This window comes from Cydia splendana, chromosome 3, assembly GCF_910591565.1.
Source record: "Cydia splendana chromosome 3, ilCydSple1.2, whole genome shotgun sequence".
NCBI lineage: Eukaryota > Metazoa > Arthropoda > Insecta > Lepidoptera > Tortricidae > Cydia > Cydia splendana.
Window position 1 is genome coordinate 15,505,439 of NC_085962.1, and position 19,485 is coordinate 15,524,923.

Below are 19,485 nucleotides of genomic sequence, written 5' to 3' on the forward strand. Positions count from 1 at the left end.
GCTTCATAGGCAGGGTCACTACCCACTAGGCCAGACCGGTCGTCACTCAACTCAATGAACATATATTCTGATATATTTTATTGGAAGTACCTACAATACAGCTAAAGGTGAAATACTCAACAAATTCCGCACAAATACCTACGAATTTTTGACATAGATCCAGATAGTAGATACGTATAAGTAGTGTACATAGTAGCATAAAGTTTTAAGTAAGTATGTTTAAATAGGTACTCCTTTATTTTATTTATACAAGCCGAATGCCTATTACACTCATATTAACATTGGTATTTCTACAAACTTGTCACTTTTACTAATTTGGCACATTTATAAAAATGCTAGTTTTACAACGTACTAAAGAATCTGGAAAACATACTTTAAATAGTTTAAATAAAGGTTACTTTAATTCCAATTGTGCATTTGATTCCAGACGAGTTGTGTTCCATCCTTATTCGCATTAGAATTCCTGGACTTGCAATTTTGTCGGTTTCAGTTATTTTTTTCTCATAATATGAGTTCAATCAAAGATGTAGAAGACCCAGTAAACGGCATTAAATATTAGGAAAGAGACGGGAAAGATGACGCGAGAGTACGTGTCGATGACGTTGACGTCTCGGATCTTGGGCATGGACGCTTTTATGACGGACGCACCGCGCCGCAAGGCGTGGATCATCTTCGGCTTACCGGTCGAACCATCTAAAATATAACAGATATGTATATACATTGATAAGATTCGCAAGTTAATTAGTACCTAAATCCAACTGTACTATGTACTACATTAAAGGGCAAAGTTTTATACTTTTACGGTATTACATCGTGTCATGTTCATATTAAGCCCCCTCCAGACTATGCGCGTGAATCGCGGGGGAAGCCGCGAACGCGAGTGTGTAGTCGATTTTCGCAGACAGCGAAATCGACTCCACACTCGCGTTCGCGGCTTCGCCCGCGATTCACGCGCATAGTCTGGAGGGGGCTTTACTGAAGGCCGTGACTCCTCTGCCGAATTAACGGTAGCCAACATCACCAAACTATTCGGACACGATCATTTGGACATTTTAAAATCAGCCTTTATAGTATTTAACTATGTAGAAGTGAACTGGCCAACTGACTTATTTTTTTTATGATTAAGGAGGCAAACGAGCAGACGGATCACCTGTTGGCGGATGAGGGCAACAGTAGGTATACTTGTTTACAAACTTTTTGAATTCCTAGAATGCGGTCTGGTGCGGTATCGTAGATGCGTGTGGTCCCGCTGAAGGCGCAGCGACGGCGGCGCACCCGCCGCGGCCGCCAGCGGCTTGGATCGCAGCCCGAACAGCGGGGACACACGCCCCGCGGAGCTCGTGCATTCCCGGAGCGCTATGATCTCTTCCGGAGAGCGGGAGCCTGGATATAACGTGTTTGAATTATTTTAACTGATATTTCGAATTCAATTTAATGCATGATAAACTAAAGTTTCTAACTCTAGGTGTCAATAAATACAAATATACTTAATATAAATTTTAACATTCACGTGACCTCTGTAACTTGGTCAGATACGTTTAATGTCTATAGACATTCCTTATTCAACCCTTATTACATAGATATAGTAAAACATATAAAAAGAATGTTTACTAAGAACTGTAGGCCAAAGTGGGACTGGGCTGGACATGTTTGCCGGATGCATGATGACAGATGGGCAAACATAGCCACTAGCTGGCATCCCCAGGGTAGTCGAGGCAGAGGCAGACCGAGAAAGAGATGATGGCGGGATGACCTGGATGCATTCCAGCGGGATTGGCGGGATCTTGCTCAGCACAGGTAGGATTGGAAAGGGAGAGGGGAGGCCTTTGCCCAGCAGTGGGACACACACATAGGCTAATAAAAACATAAATAAAAGAACTGTACGTAATGACACATAATGTCTTACCACCCGAACATTTCAAGTCTTTCTCGACACTAGTGCTCGTTGACATCTCCCCTTTCTTTAACTTGGCCCTTTTCCTCGCTCTGGCGCCCCAGTAGGTGTAGTTGACGGCCGCGTACTCCAGCAGCGCGGCGAACACGAACACGAAGCACATGACCAGGTATATGTCGATGGCCTTCACGTAGGAGATGCGCGGGAGGCTGGAGCGCACGCCCGTGCTTATCGTGGTCATCGTCAGTACCGTTGTTATACCTCGAGGTAGAAAACTTGATTAAGTAGAAGCTTAAAATAGGTACCGTAAAATTAGGTAACTAAGTAACTATAGTCCTATAATACAATTGAGCGTTTCTTTTATTTTTTGCCATTTTTATATATTGTGACCTTTTTTGCCACTTTTGTGTTATTTCTACTCAGAATCACGAGCTCTTTCGATCCTGATGGGATAAAAAAATTACCCAGAGTTTTTTTCCTATTGTGTTACCATTTCCCCATATACCTACTTTGTATGGCGGTAACAGAAAGGAAAGTTTGAAAAATGTATGGAAATTTTAGGACACTTTTTTTCTCCTATAAGGATGAAAAGGGCCCGCGAACCTGACTAGAAATAACACAAAAATGGCAAAAAAAGGTCACAATAATAAAACTGGCAAAAAATAAAAGAAACGCTCAATTATGGTCCAGTTTTTAACGTTTATTATCAACGAGCTTTTTGATTTGTACTCGTTACATTTATTGTGTTACTTAGATATACATTAGATAGTCATTAAAATTTGAAAACTATTTAAATACATATTTTACTGGAACTTGAACTTGGTCCATAGTTGTAAGTTGTGGACTAAAGTTACCTGATTTTACGGTACCTAGTGCGATTTGTTACAATTGTGTAAATAAAAGCCTTATTAGTAACATTTGTGTTGTTTCAATGTCTCTTCGGACTAGCTGCTACACAGCTAGTATAATCTCCTTTGTAACAACTGTCATAATTTTAATTTTTAATAAGGCTAAACGTCTGCGAACGATGCTATTAACGCTGCGCTAGCGCTAGTTAGCGCTGGAGTATTATCCAGAGGCCGTGAGTTCAAGTCTCATGTGATAGCGGTACACCCTGAAATTCGGGAATCAGCTGCAAATGGTGTTAAAGGTATGAAAATCGGCACGATTAATCTTTAGGCCATTTGAATCAATTTGACCCGTAGCACCAAAAAACAAAAACAAACGGAAAGGAGTTATGACGTTGTGGGAACACTCGATTGACATCATGTGTTTTAACAGAAACACAGAATTGTTCTGATAAGAACAGTTGCGATCGACTAACACTCTGCGATTAAACAGAGAAACAGGACGTCGCCCTGACAAGGGCAGTTTTATGTTGCTCTGAGAAGAACATTTTACGTCGCCCTGATAAGGGCAGTTTGCGTGCTCTGAGAAGAGCAGTTTTATATTGTCCTGAGAAGGACAGTTTAACCCATTCATGGCCACGAACCGCTGAGCTTACACAATACGCCGGGCCACCATACAAACCGTTTTTAGCTAAAACGTATGACTCAGCTTATGGGTCTCGAGCCTGGCGCGCACAGTAAATAAATCGCCGCTTATGAAGCCGGCCAGTTGAACAACATTATGCAACATTTTTACTAACCACCGTTTTTATGTGCCTATCAAAAAAAACTAATTACTTATTGCAGTTTGGTTAGGCGGGTTCAAATTCCGGTAATCCATAGCCTTGGTCACAAAATACGAAATCACTAAACAGCACGAGAGTATAAAGTCGCCCACGAATAAATCGTGACTAAATAATATTTCCCATGTTACTCCAAAATACATCTCTAATAGGGGGGATGGGATGAATCACTTCTTGAACTCTTGTGACAAATACCACATGAAAGATAATACCGCCGCCGCCGCTCGGATGCATTCCTTGTTTATTGTCCAGGTGTGTCCGATAAGCTTACACCTGGTCGGTCATTTATCTTTGTTTTGGTAAACGCCATTATATTAGTAACAATAGAGAAGTTAAAATGTATTATAGTACTTACTTTCTAATCTGCCGTAGAAACCACGATGTTTTAAAGAACTTGTAAATATTTGTCACAAACTATTTGTAATACAATACATATTAGTTAGTGATGACTGATGACTGTTTCAACCGCCTTGTTTTATATTGAAACCAAAAAAAAATTAACCTTAACATCATTGTTAGTAGGTAATTGCCTAAGATAAAATACAACGATCAACAAATACTATGACAAAAGTACAGTGGGAGAAAATCCTAGTTGCCTTACCCCTCATACAAAACAAAATATTATTATACTACGGTTTGTTTCCTACAAAATGTGTCTTACCATCATCCAAACAGTAATCGGTTGTAAAATGGTACAATATCAAACAGCTTCAACATGAAATAAGCTTTAAAACCAGCCAATAAAGTTTATTTTAGCCTGCTACGGAAACATTAGTAGTTTTTACAAGTAGCGCCAGGCCACGGTGACCCATACCTTGAGCCATGTCAATAACTTCTGAAATATATATATTTTTTGTATTTTTTTATTATGGATTTTTCTGTTTGCTTGCATCGCATATGTATCTAGAATTTCAGTATATTTACTATATTGCACTGATAGTAAACCAAACTTGAATATTCTAGACCCTGTTTTCATTAAAAAATACGTGTTTATATTTTTTTAACCTAATATACCTTATAGAAATGGTTGTTAGCTTATATGATACTTACGTTATTACATCAAATTACGTTTCGTTTAAGTTTAAATCAGAATTTATTCAAGACTCACATGTGAGTCACTGGCCCTGCGGAACTGTTTGAGCATGACCCATACGCTGAGTCGTTGGCCCTGAATGGGTTAATATCCGGAGCCTGCAGCATCCTCGTCGATCTCGTCGTGTCTTCCAATCAGCGAGCGCGTAGCAGCGAAGTGAGGCACGGCGATCCGACGACGCGATGTTTACTCCACGGCAGCCGGCGAGCGAAAGGACTGTCGCCGGCGGTCAACTTAGTTTTATTCCAGCGCGGCACGCGCCGCGCCTGCGCAGTGGCACGCGCGCGCTCTCGCTCTGGACTGAGCGCGTAGCAGCGAAGTGAGGCACGGCGATCCGACGACGCGATGTTTACTCCACGGCAGCCGGCGAGCGAAAGGACTGTCGCCGGCGGTCAACTTAGTTTTATTCCAGCGCGGCACGCGCCGCGCCTGCGCAGTGGCACGCGCGCGCTCTCGCTCTGGCACGCGCCCGCGCACCGTATATCTCCATCTCACTCTATTGTAAATACGTCTCTTTCTTGCTTTTCTCAAATTGTGTATAAATACCGTGAGTTTTGTAAATAAATCATCATTCTTGTACACTTCTGATACACCAGTAGCCATAGTTTGCTATAGTGGTGACCACCGACTCTGGACAAGAAGAATCACAATCAAGAAGATGCCTCCCGACGATGAAAAAAAAAGCGATGCCCCGGAAGAAGCCAGCAGCCTCACCAGCCCATCTCCGGCAGCAGCACTCCTATCTCACGATGTGGCGGCGATATCACTCTCCCTGCGCGTCCCACCGTTCTGGCGAGACCAGCCAATACTCTGGTTCTGCAGTTTCGAGGCGGCAACGGCAGAGCTGAAGAGAAGCCAGGCGCAGCTCGCTCAGATGGTTATCGCGCAGCTAGAAAAACAAGACATTCAAAATATCAGCGACCTCATCTACTCCCCGCCTGAAGATAATTACTACACCGCCATAAAAAACCGACTCATCTCGGTGTACGAGGAGAGCAACAGCGCGCAGACCAAGAAGCTGTTATCCCAAGTCGAGCTCGGGGAGCAGAAACCCAGTCAGCTGTTACGACGGATGAAGACGCTGAACAAGGAGAAGTTTCCTGAGACAACGATACAGATGATGTGGCTTGATCATCTCCCGCCACACGTACGCTCCGTGCTCACCGTCAGTGAAGCGTTCAAAATTAAAACGACGTTAGAGGACCTCGCGCTGCTCGCCGACAAAATGTTGGAGCACACGCCAACATCAGCGTCGCACCAAATCGCCGCAGTTTCTACTCCCGCAGTCTTACCACCTTCGCTACCAACACCTCCACCGTCTACATCAGCTCTCGACGCACAGTACCTCATCGGCGAGATTAGAAGGCTATCGCTCGAAGTCGCCGAGCTCCGTTCGAGACCGCGCGAAAACTATAATCAACGCTACAGCCGCTCGCACCGCCGTTTCCCATCGCGCCCACGAAACCAATCGCAAGACCGAAGCCCACGCAGCCGCAGAAGCTCGCCGATGCCGTATTGCCATTACCACCGCCGTTTCGGGATGGACGCTCAGAAATGCGCACAGCCGTGCAGCTTCAAACCGATACCGGCAACACCATCAACAGCGGAAAACTAGACGTAACGCTGGATGCGGCGGAAACCGGCGTTACAACAAGATCTCACCGCCTCTTCGTACGTGACCGAACCAGCAAGCTCGTTTTCTTGGTTGACACGGGAGCCAACATCTCCGTCCTGCCAAGAACACCCGGCACGAAGGCGCAACCCCTCCCCTTTCAACTGTACGCCGCCAATAATACAGTTATTCCCACCTACGGCGAGAAGACGCTGGAGCTCGATCTCAACCTACGCAGACCATTCCGGTGGAAGTTCATCATCGCTGCAGTATCGAAACCCATCATCGGTGCAGACTTCCTGGACTACCACCACATCATAGTCGACATCACCAGGAGGCGACTAATCGACGGCAAAACCCTACTATACACGAACGCACAACTCTGTACTGCAAACATACCTACCGTGCGCAGTATAGACGTGCAACAGTCGTACCACAACATACTTGCCGACTACCCTGGTACAACTCGTCTCACCTCCATGAAGCTCAGCCCGAAACACAACGTCGAGCATTTCATCGAAACAAGCGGACCACCACTTCACTGCAGACCACGTCCGATTGCACCGCACCGCTACAAACTCGTGAAGAAAGAATTTGCCAACATGATGGAACAGGGCCTATGCAGACCAAGCAAAAGCCCTTGGGCATCACCTCTTCACGTCGTACCGAAGAAGAATGGCGAATTACGTGTGTGTGGCGATTACCGACGGCTTAACGCAATCACTAAGCCCGACCGCTACCCAATCCCACGCATACGTGATTTTACCTACCAACTCGCCGGCAAACAAACATTCTCCACCTTGGACCTCAACCGCGCCTACCAACAACTACCAATAGCAGAGCAAGACGTCGAGAAGAGCGCCATCATAACTCCATTCGGCTTATTCGAGTTTCCAAGAATGTGCCCCGGCCTAAAAAACTGCGGACAGACATTCCAACGCTTCATACATGAAGTACTGCGCGACCTCGACTTCGTGTTCCCGTTCGTTGACGACCTACTTATCGCGTCAGCCGACAAAGCTACGCACGAGAAGCACCTACGCGCCGTACTAAGCAGACTCGAAGACTACGGTATAACTATCAACCCGTCGAAATGCGTATTCGGACAGCCATCGGTCAAGTTCCTGGGCTACGAAGTCAGCAAAGACGGCATACGACCACCTACCGAGAAAGTGCAAGCAATCATCGACTACCCTAAGCCGAAAAACATCGATGAGCTGCGAAGATTCCTCGGCATGCTGAATTTTTACCGCGAAAACATTAAAAACGCCGCGCAAATTCAAGCACCACTCTGCAAATACCTACACAATGCGAAGAAGCGCGACAAGACCGAAATCAGCTGGGACGGCGAAGCTGACGAAGCTTTCGACGCGTGCAAAGCGAGCATCCAAAACGCCGCTTTGCTCGCGCACCCCTCCCACCACGCCCCGCTCGCAATATTTAGCGATGCGAGCGACAGAGCCGCGGGAGCATCGCTAAACCGATTCGTGAACGAAGCTTGGCAACTACTTGGCTACTTTTCTAAAAAGTTCTCCGATGCCCAGACCCGCTACAGCACATTCGACCGTGAACTACTAGCAATATACCTCAGTACGAAGCACTTCCGGAAGATGTTCGAAGGACGTGAACTTATAATTTTCACCGACCACAAGCCGCTCACCTACGCATTCACCAAAACAAGCAATAACAACGAATCACCGCGCCGCACCCGTCAGCTGTTGTATATCAGTGAATTCACTACTGATATACGACACATACCCGGAACGCAAAACGCCGCTGCAGACGCCCTATCTCGCATAGAAGCCATCGCATGTCCATCTCCTATCGACTACGAACAACTATCAAGTGCGCAAGAGCGAGATAGCGACACCATCCGATTACTCACACAGCAAGACAACCTATCGATGAAACAAGTCACAATTCCCGGAACTACAGTCAAACTCTACTGCGAAACATCGACGGCGCACTTACGACCTTACGTACCCGAAGAGCATCGCCGTGCCGCTTTCAACGCAGTACACAACATAAGTCATCCTGGAATTAGAACGTCACGCAAACTCGTCGCTCAACGCTACTTTTGGCCCGGACTAAATGCCGATGCAGGCAAATGGGCAAAAGTCTGCGTTCACTGCCAACGTGCGAAAATCCAGCGACACACTGCAAGCCCTATTTCAAGTTTCCCGCCAACAACAAGGTTCGAGCATATACACGTCGACCTTGTAGGACCGCTACCTACTGCCGCCAGCGGACACAGATACCTACTCACTATGATTGACCGCGCAACCAGATGGCCCGAAGTGACACCATTATGCGAGATCACCGCCGAAGACGTCGCTAAAGCTCTATACGAAGGCTGGATCTCCCGCTTCGGCTGCCCCGCTACCATCACGACCGACTAAGGACGGCAATTCGAGAGTCGAGTATTTGCGTCACTCACCCGCTTACTCGGCATCGAAAGAACCCGAACTACGCCGTACCATGCCCAAGCGAACGGTATGATTGAAAGGTTCCACAGAAGTCTCAAGGCCGCACTCAAGGCCAGGCTACAGAACGACAAGTCATGGATCGACACAATACCTAGCGTTCTACTTGGACTACGAGCCGCACTACGCACAGACACCGGTGTAAGCCCAGCCCCCTACTCACTTACGGCTGCAGTGTACGACTACCCGGCGAACTGTTACTACCTACGCGCGATGACGTCACCATGGACTCCGACTTCGTGGAAAAACTACGAGCGACCATACACAGCCTAACACCGACAGCAATGATCCCGCATGGCAACAAGAAACCTATCTTCGTGCATCGTGACCTTCAAACCTGCGAACAAGTATTCGTAAGAGTTGACGCCGTAAAGAAGCCGCTACAAGCACCTTACGACGGACCCTACCGAGTACTAAAACGCAACGACAAAATATTCACTCTGCAGCTTGATCGCCAGATGAATATTTCGATCGACCGCTTAAAACCCGCATTCATCATCGCAGACACCGAGCAAGAAACACCTACGAGTACAACGGACATACCTACAACCTTAACGACCGCAACAAATATACCTACAGCTACGAGTTCAACGAAAACGCCTAACATACCTACAACGACGAGTACAACGATCGCAACGAAAATGCCTACAGCTACAACATCGAACAAAACTTCGCAACCGACTGTACCACCGAGTTTACCGACATCACAACAAAACAACAACAACCAACAACAGAAAAAAGGCATCCTGAAACGAAGAGATGAACCAGACACAACCACGACCACGCAAGTACCTACAAGCACGAGCACAACACGCCGAGGCCGCACTATTCACCTGCCGGTACGCTTCGCTTGAGGGGGAACCCTGTGGGAACACTCGATTGACATCATGTGTTTTAACAGAAACACAGAATTGTTCTGATAAGAACAGTTGCGATCGACTAACACTCTGCGATTAAACAGAGAAACAGGACGTCGCCCTGACAAGGGCAGTTTTATGTTGCTCTGAGAAGAACATTTTACGTCGCCCTGATAAGGGCAGTTTGCGTGCTCTGAGAAGAGCAGTTTTATATTGTCCTGAGAAGGACAGTTTAATATCCGGAGCCTGCAGCATCCTCGTCGATCTCGTCGTGTCTTCCAATCAGCGAGCGCGTAGCAGCGAAGTGAGGCACGGCGATCCGACGACGCGATGTTTACTCCACGGCAGCCGGCCAGCGAAAGGACTGTCGCCGGCGGTCAACTTAGTTTTATTCCAGCGTGGCACGCGCCGCGCCTGCGCAGTGGCACGCGCGCGCTCTCGCTCTGGCACGCGCCCGCGCACCGTATATCTCCATCTCACTCTATTGTAAATACGTCTCTTTCTTGCTTCTCTCAAATTGTGTATAAATACCGTGAGTTTTGTAAATAAATCATCATTCTTGTACATACTACAAAGCGTTTCACTTCTACTACAAACCTTCTGATACACCAGTAGCCATAGTTTGCTATAACGTCATCTTTTTTTTGTATGGAAAATAAAAAAAAATTGTTCAGAAACCTATCGTGTGTGGTATTAAATGAAAGGGCATTTTGAGCCGGTTCTAAAAATATATCACATTATTATATTTCCGTCACTTGCATTCAATTAAAATAAAAATAATTTTCAAAACATACCAAGTTTGGGCTCCTCCAGATTAGACGGACGCGCCGACCTAAAATTTGCCGGCATTATAGGTCGGCGCGGCGCGGCGGCGCCGGCGTGTAGCTATTTAGGTATTACCTACTAAAAACTGCAAAAATAACTATTTATAGTTTTTTACTTACATTATACTCACGCACACGCTGTTCTTGTACATACATAGTTTAGACTTATTGCGTAGGTATCTTGTTCAATAGTTTACTTTAATCGCCAACTTGGTGTGGTACTAAATAAGGAGAGAAAAACAACAAAGTAACCAGATTGTTTATTGATAACATGCAATTTTCTTTACATGTTGCATAATTGTTGTGAATAAAAATAATTTTATCCACCCGAATCGGACTTAAACACTCAGTTGCCCATGCAACGGCGCGCCGAGTGGACGAGTCGGCGGCGGCGGCGCGTATGAATGACGGCGCGGCGCGGCGGCGCCTGCGCGAATTTGAAAAAAAAAAAAAAAAAATACTAAATCTAAATATTTTCGAAATTGATTTCTTTGGGTTAGATATGAGGATATTGGGTATTATTGGGTATTATTTGAGGTATATTTTACAAAAAATTATTCAACGGTTTCGTATCTGGAGGAGCCCAAACTTGGTATGTTTTAAAATTATTTTTATTTTAATTGAATACAAGTGACGGAAATATAATAATGTGATATATTTTTAGAACCGGCTCAAAATGCCCTTTCATTTAATACCACACACGATAGATTTCTGAATAAATAATATTTTTTTTTTCCATACAAAAAAAAGATGACCACATAACTTCTTTCCGTTTGTTTTTTTTTTGGTGTTACGGGTCAAATTGATTCAAATGGCCTAAAGATTAATCGTGCCGATTTTCATACCTTTAACACCATTTGCAGCTGATTTTGGTCAACCGCTAGTACTATCAAACAAAACAGTAATTTTTCCACTTTTAAATTTGTTCTAACAAGGAAGGGTACCCAACTGGTCAGCTCCGATTTTATTTATTTTTATATATGTTATAGAGTAGTCTAAAATAACAGACATGTCGGAGCGTGACTCCAGATGGACGTATTGCAGCGTTATAGTTCATAGTTTTAGACGCCTGTATAAAGTCGATTAGCAATGTTTGGCTACGTATTCTGTACGTATTTCTCGTAGGTTTCTCTTGAGTGAACGTAGGCACGAGTTGGCAGTTTTGTCGTTATGTTGGTAGACCGGTCGAGCAGGTTTGCCTACTTGACTTAAAGGCGGGAGCGGGGAGGCTCCTCAAGCAGAATTGATCGAGCCGCGCTAGAGATCGGACGTTAGCCAACCTCGTGCCTAATTCGCCACGTTCCTGAAGGCTTATACCTGAAGGATTATTCTGAAAGCTTATAGATTCTAACGTTCTTTAATCATTGAGCTAAGTGTTTTATTCCAAGTGTTATTTTGATTTCTTACGTGTGATTAGAAGCTTACCTTTGTAAAATAAAGAGAAGAAGTGTTGTTTTGAAAAGATGTGTCCCGCCGAGTTTGTTGCCGGTCCCATATTGGGATACCCTTCTCCAATTGAGAAGGAATTAAATCTTGTCGGGTCAGAGGTGTACGGTTGGAGCCGGCCTAGCTTGATTTGAATAAAGACTTGAACGATTTTATGCGATCCTTTTATTTGAGTGTAATCCAAATGCATCCCAATAGTGACTAGATATTTTAATCATTTAGTACTGAAATATAGTAGGCACTAGTATGGTTAACGAGTCCGAAAGTTTATTTCATGCACTGGTAGCATACTGGTTTAGCTGTGAAGTAATACATTGAGATACTACGCCCACCCGCCATCCTGTGTACAAACCCATGCTGCCTCCGTCAAGACACGTATTTTTTTTAGCTGCCCATACTCAACTTACTGGGAGAAATTGGCCTCCAAAGTACTGAAAAGTGACAAAACGCTCTAACTTCTGTAGAGAGTTTTGTTCAAGCAAATTGCTAGTTAATTACTGGTTTGAATATATGTTGGAAAACATGAAAAAATAATGGACACGTGTTTTGCTATCAAATTCATATTTTACAAAATAAAACACACTTCAAAACTTCATACTTGTCATCGTTTCACGCGCTTCACTTCAGTACCATATGTTCACGTCGCCCGCCCGGCGCCGCCAACGCGTTGCCGCGCGCCTGCAGCTCCGCGTTCGCCATGATACCACGCGCCTAACAGGGTATTCAAATATTTCAAATGTACACTTTTAGGATCTTTGATGTTTCAAAATATGCTAGGACTTAATGTCCAAACTGGTTAACAACCATGACAACATGCTTCACTACCGGGAAGTTTTTAGTTTTCATGATAAAAAAAAAACGAATTTAATAACCAACGTGAAGTTCGAGTGAAAGTATGAGAATTATGAAACTTTGAAGTGTGTTTTTTTTGTATAATATGAATTTCAGCCGAAATAGCAAAACACATGTCCATTATTTTTTCATGTTCTCCAACATATATTTAAACCAGTAATTATCTAGCAATTTGCTTGAACAAAACTCTCTACAGAATTTAGAGCGTTTTGTCACTTTTCAGTACTTTGGAGGCCAATTTCTCCCAGTAAGTTGAGTATGGGCAGCTAAAAAAAATACGTGTCTGTTATTTTAGATTACTCTATAACATATATAAAAATAAATCATATCGGAGCTGACCAGTTGGGTACCCTTCCTTGTAAGCTTAACTGTCATAATGCCGATTGCAAAAGAGATAACAACTGTATAGTGTTATAGCGTAAGTTTTAGTACAGAAACTGCATGCAACAAATCGCTCACCTAACGCAACTCTCGCCGACGTGGCCTCGTGATTAATCCAGAACGACACCCACGAGAGCATCACAATGAGGATGCACGGCAAGTAAGTTTGGAACACGAAGTAGCCGATGTTTCTGCGCAGTTTGAAACTCAGCGATAGCCGCTGGTACACGCCCGTTGCTAACTTCTCCTGTAAAATTGAATTTCAGTGAACAATTGCTGGTGAGCGAAGTAATCTTTATTTACACACTCCAATATAGATATGCCTTGTCTATGGTGCAGAAGAATTGTATATATTCCATTATTTCGCTGTCGATTTGCCTCTACGAATCGGCTACGACGTAGCGCCCGATCGTAGCTCAGCGGAGAATGTCGGCCCGATTCGAACTTTAGGATGCGACTAATATTACGTCTAGTTACGATATGGATTAGATATGCCAGTGTCAAAAGACGTAATATTTGACGTATCTTAAAGTTCGAATCGGGCCGTGTGTTAATTAACACTTTCAGTGCCGGCGAGTGCTACGCGCTACGAGCATTGCCGATAACATGTAAAACCTGTATGTAGCGAAAAGCGACTACGGACTGAGTGTCCACCTGGCGAGTTGGTGGCACTGGTAGTGAATGCGTTAGTATAAATAAATTGCTGGCAGGACCATTGATGGTTTTTTAAGCTTTCAAATCGGATAACTTAATTTTCAATTTCAATATTTTTTGGTATAGGCCTGGGCCAATCCAACTGTGTACGGTTATTAATAAAAGAAGATTGCTTAAATAATAACTATAGCAACTTACGATTCTATCATTAGTTTCATGCCCCAGTATCGTAAACTGAGGCAGCTCGGCGTCCTCCACGCCGCGTACCGGCGTCTCCTTCCAATACATCACCACGTCCGACACCGTGTACCCATCTGTAGCGTGAACGATATGTTAGCATGCTGTTAACGCGTACGCTGTCGCAAGATGACCCAATATGTCAAGTATCTGGGGCGACTCTTGGTACAACGGGCCACCGTTTTAATTTTGAAAGGGACATTGTCACTATGTTAGGTAGGTACATTTGTATTAGGTATTGAGTAGATACTTAATATTAAAAGATCACCTTAAGACATGACAACTCCATCTGCTTACTGCAAACTTTCCTTTATTACCCAAAAATACTAATCTGCCTCTAAAAAAAGCTTGTTGGTTTGCAAACTAAAATTCAAAAATGAGACTGACGCGCGAAATAAAGTGGGATAGTAAAATGGCCAGAATACGAGTAGCGTGTATGGCGCATTTGCTAACGTAGCACCAAATCAAGCCATGCAAGGCTAATTGGCCAATCGGGAAAATCGTCAAAGTCTGTATAATAAAAGTCTAACACGTCGTCGTTAGCTTCAACGTTTGGGCTAGATTTATTTTCATTTATGTTTTAGGCGGCAGGTACTGATTCGTTAGCACTATACAGTGTGTTTTTTTTAAGTGGGACAGTATGGGGAAATCCCAAAGTATAAGAGATACAGGGAAACTGTCTTAGGAAACATTAGGTACTTTTTTGTGAAAAAAAAAATGGTATAGTCAAAATTTTGGTCAAGTGTGAGTTGTCCCTAAAAATGATTAATTTTGATGAAATTTTTTTTTGACGCACATCTACTCAGTTTCATGAGGGGATCATTTTATTGTATGGGAAGAAAAAAATCGGGACAGCAGAAGTTAGTCAAATTTAAGAAAATCGTTTTCATTTTTACAACCCGTGTAAATTGAAAACCACTGCCCACTGCAAGGTTTTTATTTAAAAAATATTGCCTATTCCAGTTTTACATTTGAATTTGGAACACTTTATTTGGTTTAAAAAGGATTAAAATACTTTAAGATATTCTTACGCGAGCCTTACCTTACAAATCTAATTTAAAAAAAAAAACAAATTTTAAATTTGGAACTTCTTGAAACAAACAGTATTTTACTTGATATTTCATTGTTTAAAGTTAACATTATGTTAAGTTTTCGTCATGGAATTACCAAACTCGCATAAAGTAGATTTAATTGAAGCGTATTTTGTAAATTATCGTAGCTCTGTGAATGCGTTACAGTGGTATCGGGAACGTTATCCGGACCGCGATCAACCGGACCGCAAAATTTTTGACAAACTGGTGAAAAATTTAAGAAAGGGAGGCTGTTTTAAATTAAAACGGAAGAGACGAGCCACAGTAATAAATGAATTTACAACTATCGCAATCTTAGGATATTTTGAAGCCTACCCAAAAGCCTCATTGAGGGAAGCTGCTAACACTATCGGTGTGCATAAATCTACAGTACGAAAGGTATTGAAGGCTTACAAGTACAAGTGTTACATAGAAGGTCATCTTGTACAAGCATTGCTTCCAGGAGACACTGACCGGAGATTAGCATTTTGCCAGTGGTTTGTAGCATGCTCGATTAGAAACCCGTCTTTTCCAAGCCGGATTATTTGGACAGATGAATGCAATTTTTCAAACAATGGCATGTACAATAGAAAAAATAATCATTTTTGGGCACGTACAAACCCCTTCCGAACTACGGCAACCCATAACCAGGTCCGCTTTTCCTTTAATTGTTGGTGTGCAATATTAGATAATAAAATCTTTGCCATTAAAATTTACCATGGAACATTGAATAGTCAAAAATATCAGGAAATATTAAACATGGCTGTGGATTTAGTAGATATGGCAATTCCATTAAATAATTTGAATAATATCATCTACCAACAAGACGGCGCCCCTGCCCACAATAGTATCGCTACGAAACAGTTTTTAAATGAACATTTTCTTGATCGCTGGATGGGCACAAATGGCCCTATTAAATGGCCACCACGTTCACCCGATTTAACACCGTTGGATTTTTTCATTTGGGGGTACCTTAAAGGTCGAATTTATGCAGATACTTACAACTCGGTACAAGAGTTAAAAGACGCAGTGCATTATCATTTGAACAACATACATCACAACGCCTTGTCTAAAGCTACCAGAGGTGTTCTGAAACGCGCTCGTGCCTGCATTCGACAAGAGGGAGGCCACTTTGAACATTTACTTTAATGTAAAATTATTTTATTAAATTTACCTAACTTCTGCTGTCCCGATTTTTTTCTTCCCATACAATAAAATGATCCCCTCATGAAACTGAGTAGATGTGCGTCAAAAAAAAATTTCATCAAAATTAATCATTTTTAGGGACAACTCACACTTGACCAAAATTTTGACTATACCAATTTTTTTTTCACAAAAAAGTACCTAATGTTTCCTAAGACAGTTTCCCTGTATCTCTTATACTTTAGGATTTCCCCATACTGTCCCACTTAAAAAAAACACACTGTATACTTTGAAATTTTGTACTACCTACTATAGTTTGGCCAACAAAACGTGCTATAATACTTATTGCATTGAAAGACAACAAGGTTTGAACACAACCTTGAAAGAAAACAAACAACTGTATGTGACATACGAAAACAATGCAATGCACCTTATGGACCAACATGGCATTTATTACAGTTAAAAAATAGCAGGAGGCGTATCAAACGGACCTCGGGCTGCCATGAGCCGTGGCAAAATGTCGGGATAACGCGAGGAAGATGATGACTACTACCGAGACAACGATCGATAGCGTCCTCGTGCGATAGAAAAGCCTCGCACACAGAAACTTGCACTATCTAAAAAAAATGCGATAAATGGCGTGTATCAGGCTGGATGCACGAAGCGGTGAGCGGCCACGTGTTACTAGTGTAAGAGTCACACAGCTTTCAATCTCGACGGTGCAGTTCTGCGAGTCGAGCGGGTAGTAGTGCAGGTCCATCATGCAGGCCAGGGTGGCGGTGAAGCGCATGCCGTAGGTGATGCTGCCGTCCCCGCCCAGCCGCACCAGCTTGTTGCGCTCTGTCACGTCGTGGAGAAAACTGGAACAATATACGTTTTCGGTAATATACTCGTATGTAGGTGTACAATATTATATCTTACAAGGTTAAAAGTACTATTTTTCCTAATTATGAAATAGTCAACAAGGATTTTCTTATTTAATTATTTAGTATTTAATAATTAATATAATACTTATTTATTTGTTGACTACTGTAACTTAATATTTGAGGGGTCACGCCAAATTGAAGTTTTTATATTGTATTTTTACATGTTTAAATCATGAGCATGGGCAATGTCATCGAAATCACACGGAAACAAGCTATATTTGCAAGGTCAGATTCTGATTGAGATGACGGGCGAGAGAGAGGTACCTATGGAATAAAAAGACATGCAGCGACCCCAAATGAAAGGGATAAGGGCAAGCAAATTATGAGTAACATATTTAATATGTTTTAATATGTGTTCAAAACGAGAAAGTTTTTTTGAGTTATATTATATTATAAAGTGTCATTCATGGAACGAACTCAAAAGTCACTAAGTAAATTTCAATATGGCTGTTTGTTTACATAGTTAGCAAGTTCTATAGAATGACACTTTACCTTATTTGATTATATCTTACCTATTCTTGTCATTAGCAAAAAACGTATCTGGCACCCAAATCTTGTCTGCGAAGTCCCCCGATAACGTGAGCACCTCGTCCTGTAGGCCAAAGCCTAATCTCTCATCTTTCCAGTACTGGTTCAAGTACAGCGTTATTGTGTAGTCCTGAAACATAAACCCTTCAACCAATTCCCTGTTCAATATTAAAGTTGTTTTTAACCAACTGATAATTAAAAACAAAGTTAACTCCCACAGGTGAGTCTTTCAATTTATTTTATTTATTTTTTTTATTTAAAATTTTAAATCAGGCAACAAGGCCCATATTACAAATACCTTACAGACTAACATACATATATATATATTATAAACTTAAAAACTAAACACTATTTATGCAACAAAACGGCGTGGCTCCGTTGAATCGGCTGTTCTTGTGTCGGATTCGGCAGTTTGCCCCGGAACCTCCGAAACACGACACCTTTCTTTTTTTAACACATTCATTGCCACTAAGTACTACGGGTTACGCTCGTAGCGCGTAGCCACGGTTTCGCCGTATGTAGCGCGTAGTCGCTACGAACAGTGTACCCGACAGTCGGGTTCTTAACCCTGAATGTGTTAAGTTGTAGGGCGTCTTGGTTAGCGTGGTTTTGAAATACTTAAAAATTTCAGCTGAAATCTAGCTAGCCATGATAATTTAATATATATTTATCTTTAGATTTATTTTAATTGTTGGGTATCTAAGATAAACTTATGAACTAACTATATACATTATTAAATATCTGAAATAAATAATGATTTTATTTTATTTAATAATATAATTTCTATGGATTATTGGTAAAAGGTAAATATGAAATCACAATAATCGTACTAAAAATAAAAACAAAAATGTTTTATTATATATATTAACAAAACAAAGAAATACACGAGAGAAAAACAAAATACACTTCATTTCTAGGTACACGAAAGGTTGAAGTTACCCAACGCTAATTTTATAAACGCGCTGATTCCACACAACATAAATTATGTTATATTTACCTATTATTTAATCAGTAGATATTTCTTTTCTTAATTATAATTCTTACTAGTGACACGGTTTGATATTGGAAGGAGATATATATACTGAATTTTCCGCTGAAGGGTTTGACCGCATTGACCTACTGGAACTTTAATTTTTTCAATTGAAAACTAAACTCTTCTGTTCAAAAAAGCCGAGATAAAAGTTGTTGAAATGATGGCACGAGGAAGAGGAAGTTAGAGCGGTCAATCGGCCCTTGGGACTGAAACCACAAATATATTCACTTCATGTTTGTTGTCAGCAGCATACTTCTTGCATGCATTGCTATATGCAGTGTTCTTTAAATTAGCATTTAGTATAGTATGAGTGGGCGGTGACCTAAGCCGAGTGGCGGCCATCGATTGGCTGACGCAGCACTCCGCCCCCGGCATCAGCGACCCTCCAACTATGTCAAGTGACCGCAGCCTTGCTCTCTTTTCGCTGCTATTAAAAGCTTAATGAATTATGATGGACGAGCCTTGAGAGTCAAGCCACCGAGGTCCTCTTTGCGAACCAAAATCTGTCATGCGTACACCTCTAGCCACATTTTATCGTATAGGTATTATTTATCTGATATTTTATATTGATGCTCGAAGCGACAATATCAATCAATCTCCGCTAAAATAGGTTAATGTTTTGTAGATTAGAACTAGGTCAAGAAGGCATGAAAATATATGAATGCCGAAATGTTAACGCATGTATACTTTTGTGGCAAGTGATCATATCCATAAGAAATTAACCACGAAACTAAAATCCGAGTTAAAAATTAGTCTGATTTT

At 42.3% G+C, this 19,485-nt stretch overlaps 1 protein-coding gene across 2 annotated transcripts in view; it reads right to left on the reverse strand.

Moving 5' to 3' along the window:
• Window positions 1-317: 317 nt before the first annotated feature.
• The window catches only part of LOC134806824 (gamma-aminobutyric acid receptor subunit beta-like), a 29,629-nt gene continuing 10,461 nt past the window's right edge, over window positions 318-19,485 (reverse strand). The window contains exons 4-10 of one of the 2 annotated variants that reach the window (XM_063780214.1): window positions 17,675-17,820; window positions 16,942-17,096; window positions 13,985-14,100; window positions 13,211-13,379; window positions 1,907-2,155; window positions 1,195-1,383; window positions 318-693 (exon numbers count right to left, since the gene is read on the reverse strand). In XM_063780214.1, the coding sequence (XP_063636284.1) occupies window positions 515-693; window positions 1,195-1,383; window positions 1,907-2,155; window positions 13,211-13,379; window positions 13,985-14,100; window positions 16,942-17,096; window positions 17,675-17,820 (1,203 nt within the window). In that variant the 3' untranslated portion in view covers window positions 318-514. Of the gene's footprint in view, window positions 694-1,194; window positions 1,384-1,906; window positions 2,156-13,210; window positions 13,380-13,984; window positions 14,101-16,938; window positions 17,097-17,674; window positions 17,821-19,485 lie in introns of both variants that reach the window. The other variant, XM_063780213.1, reaches the window with a different exon arrangement.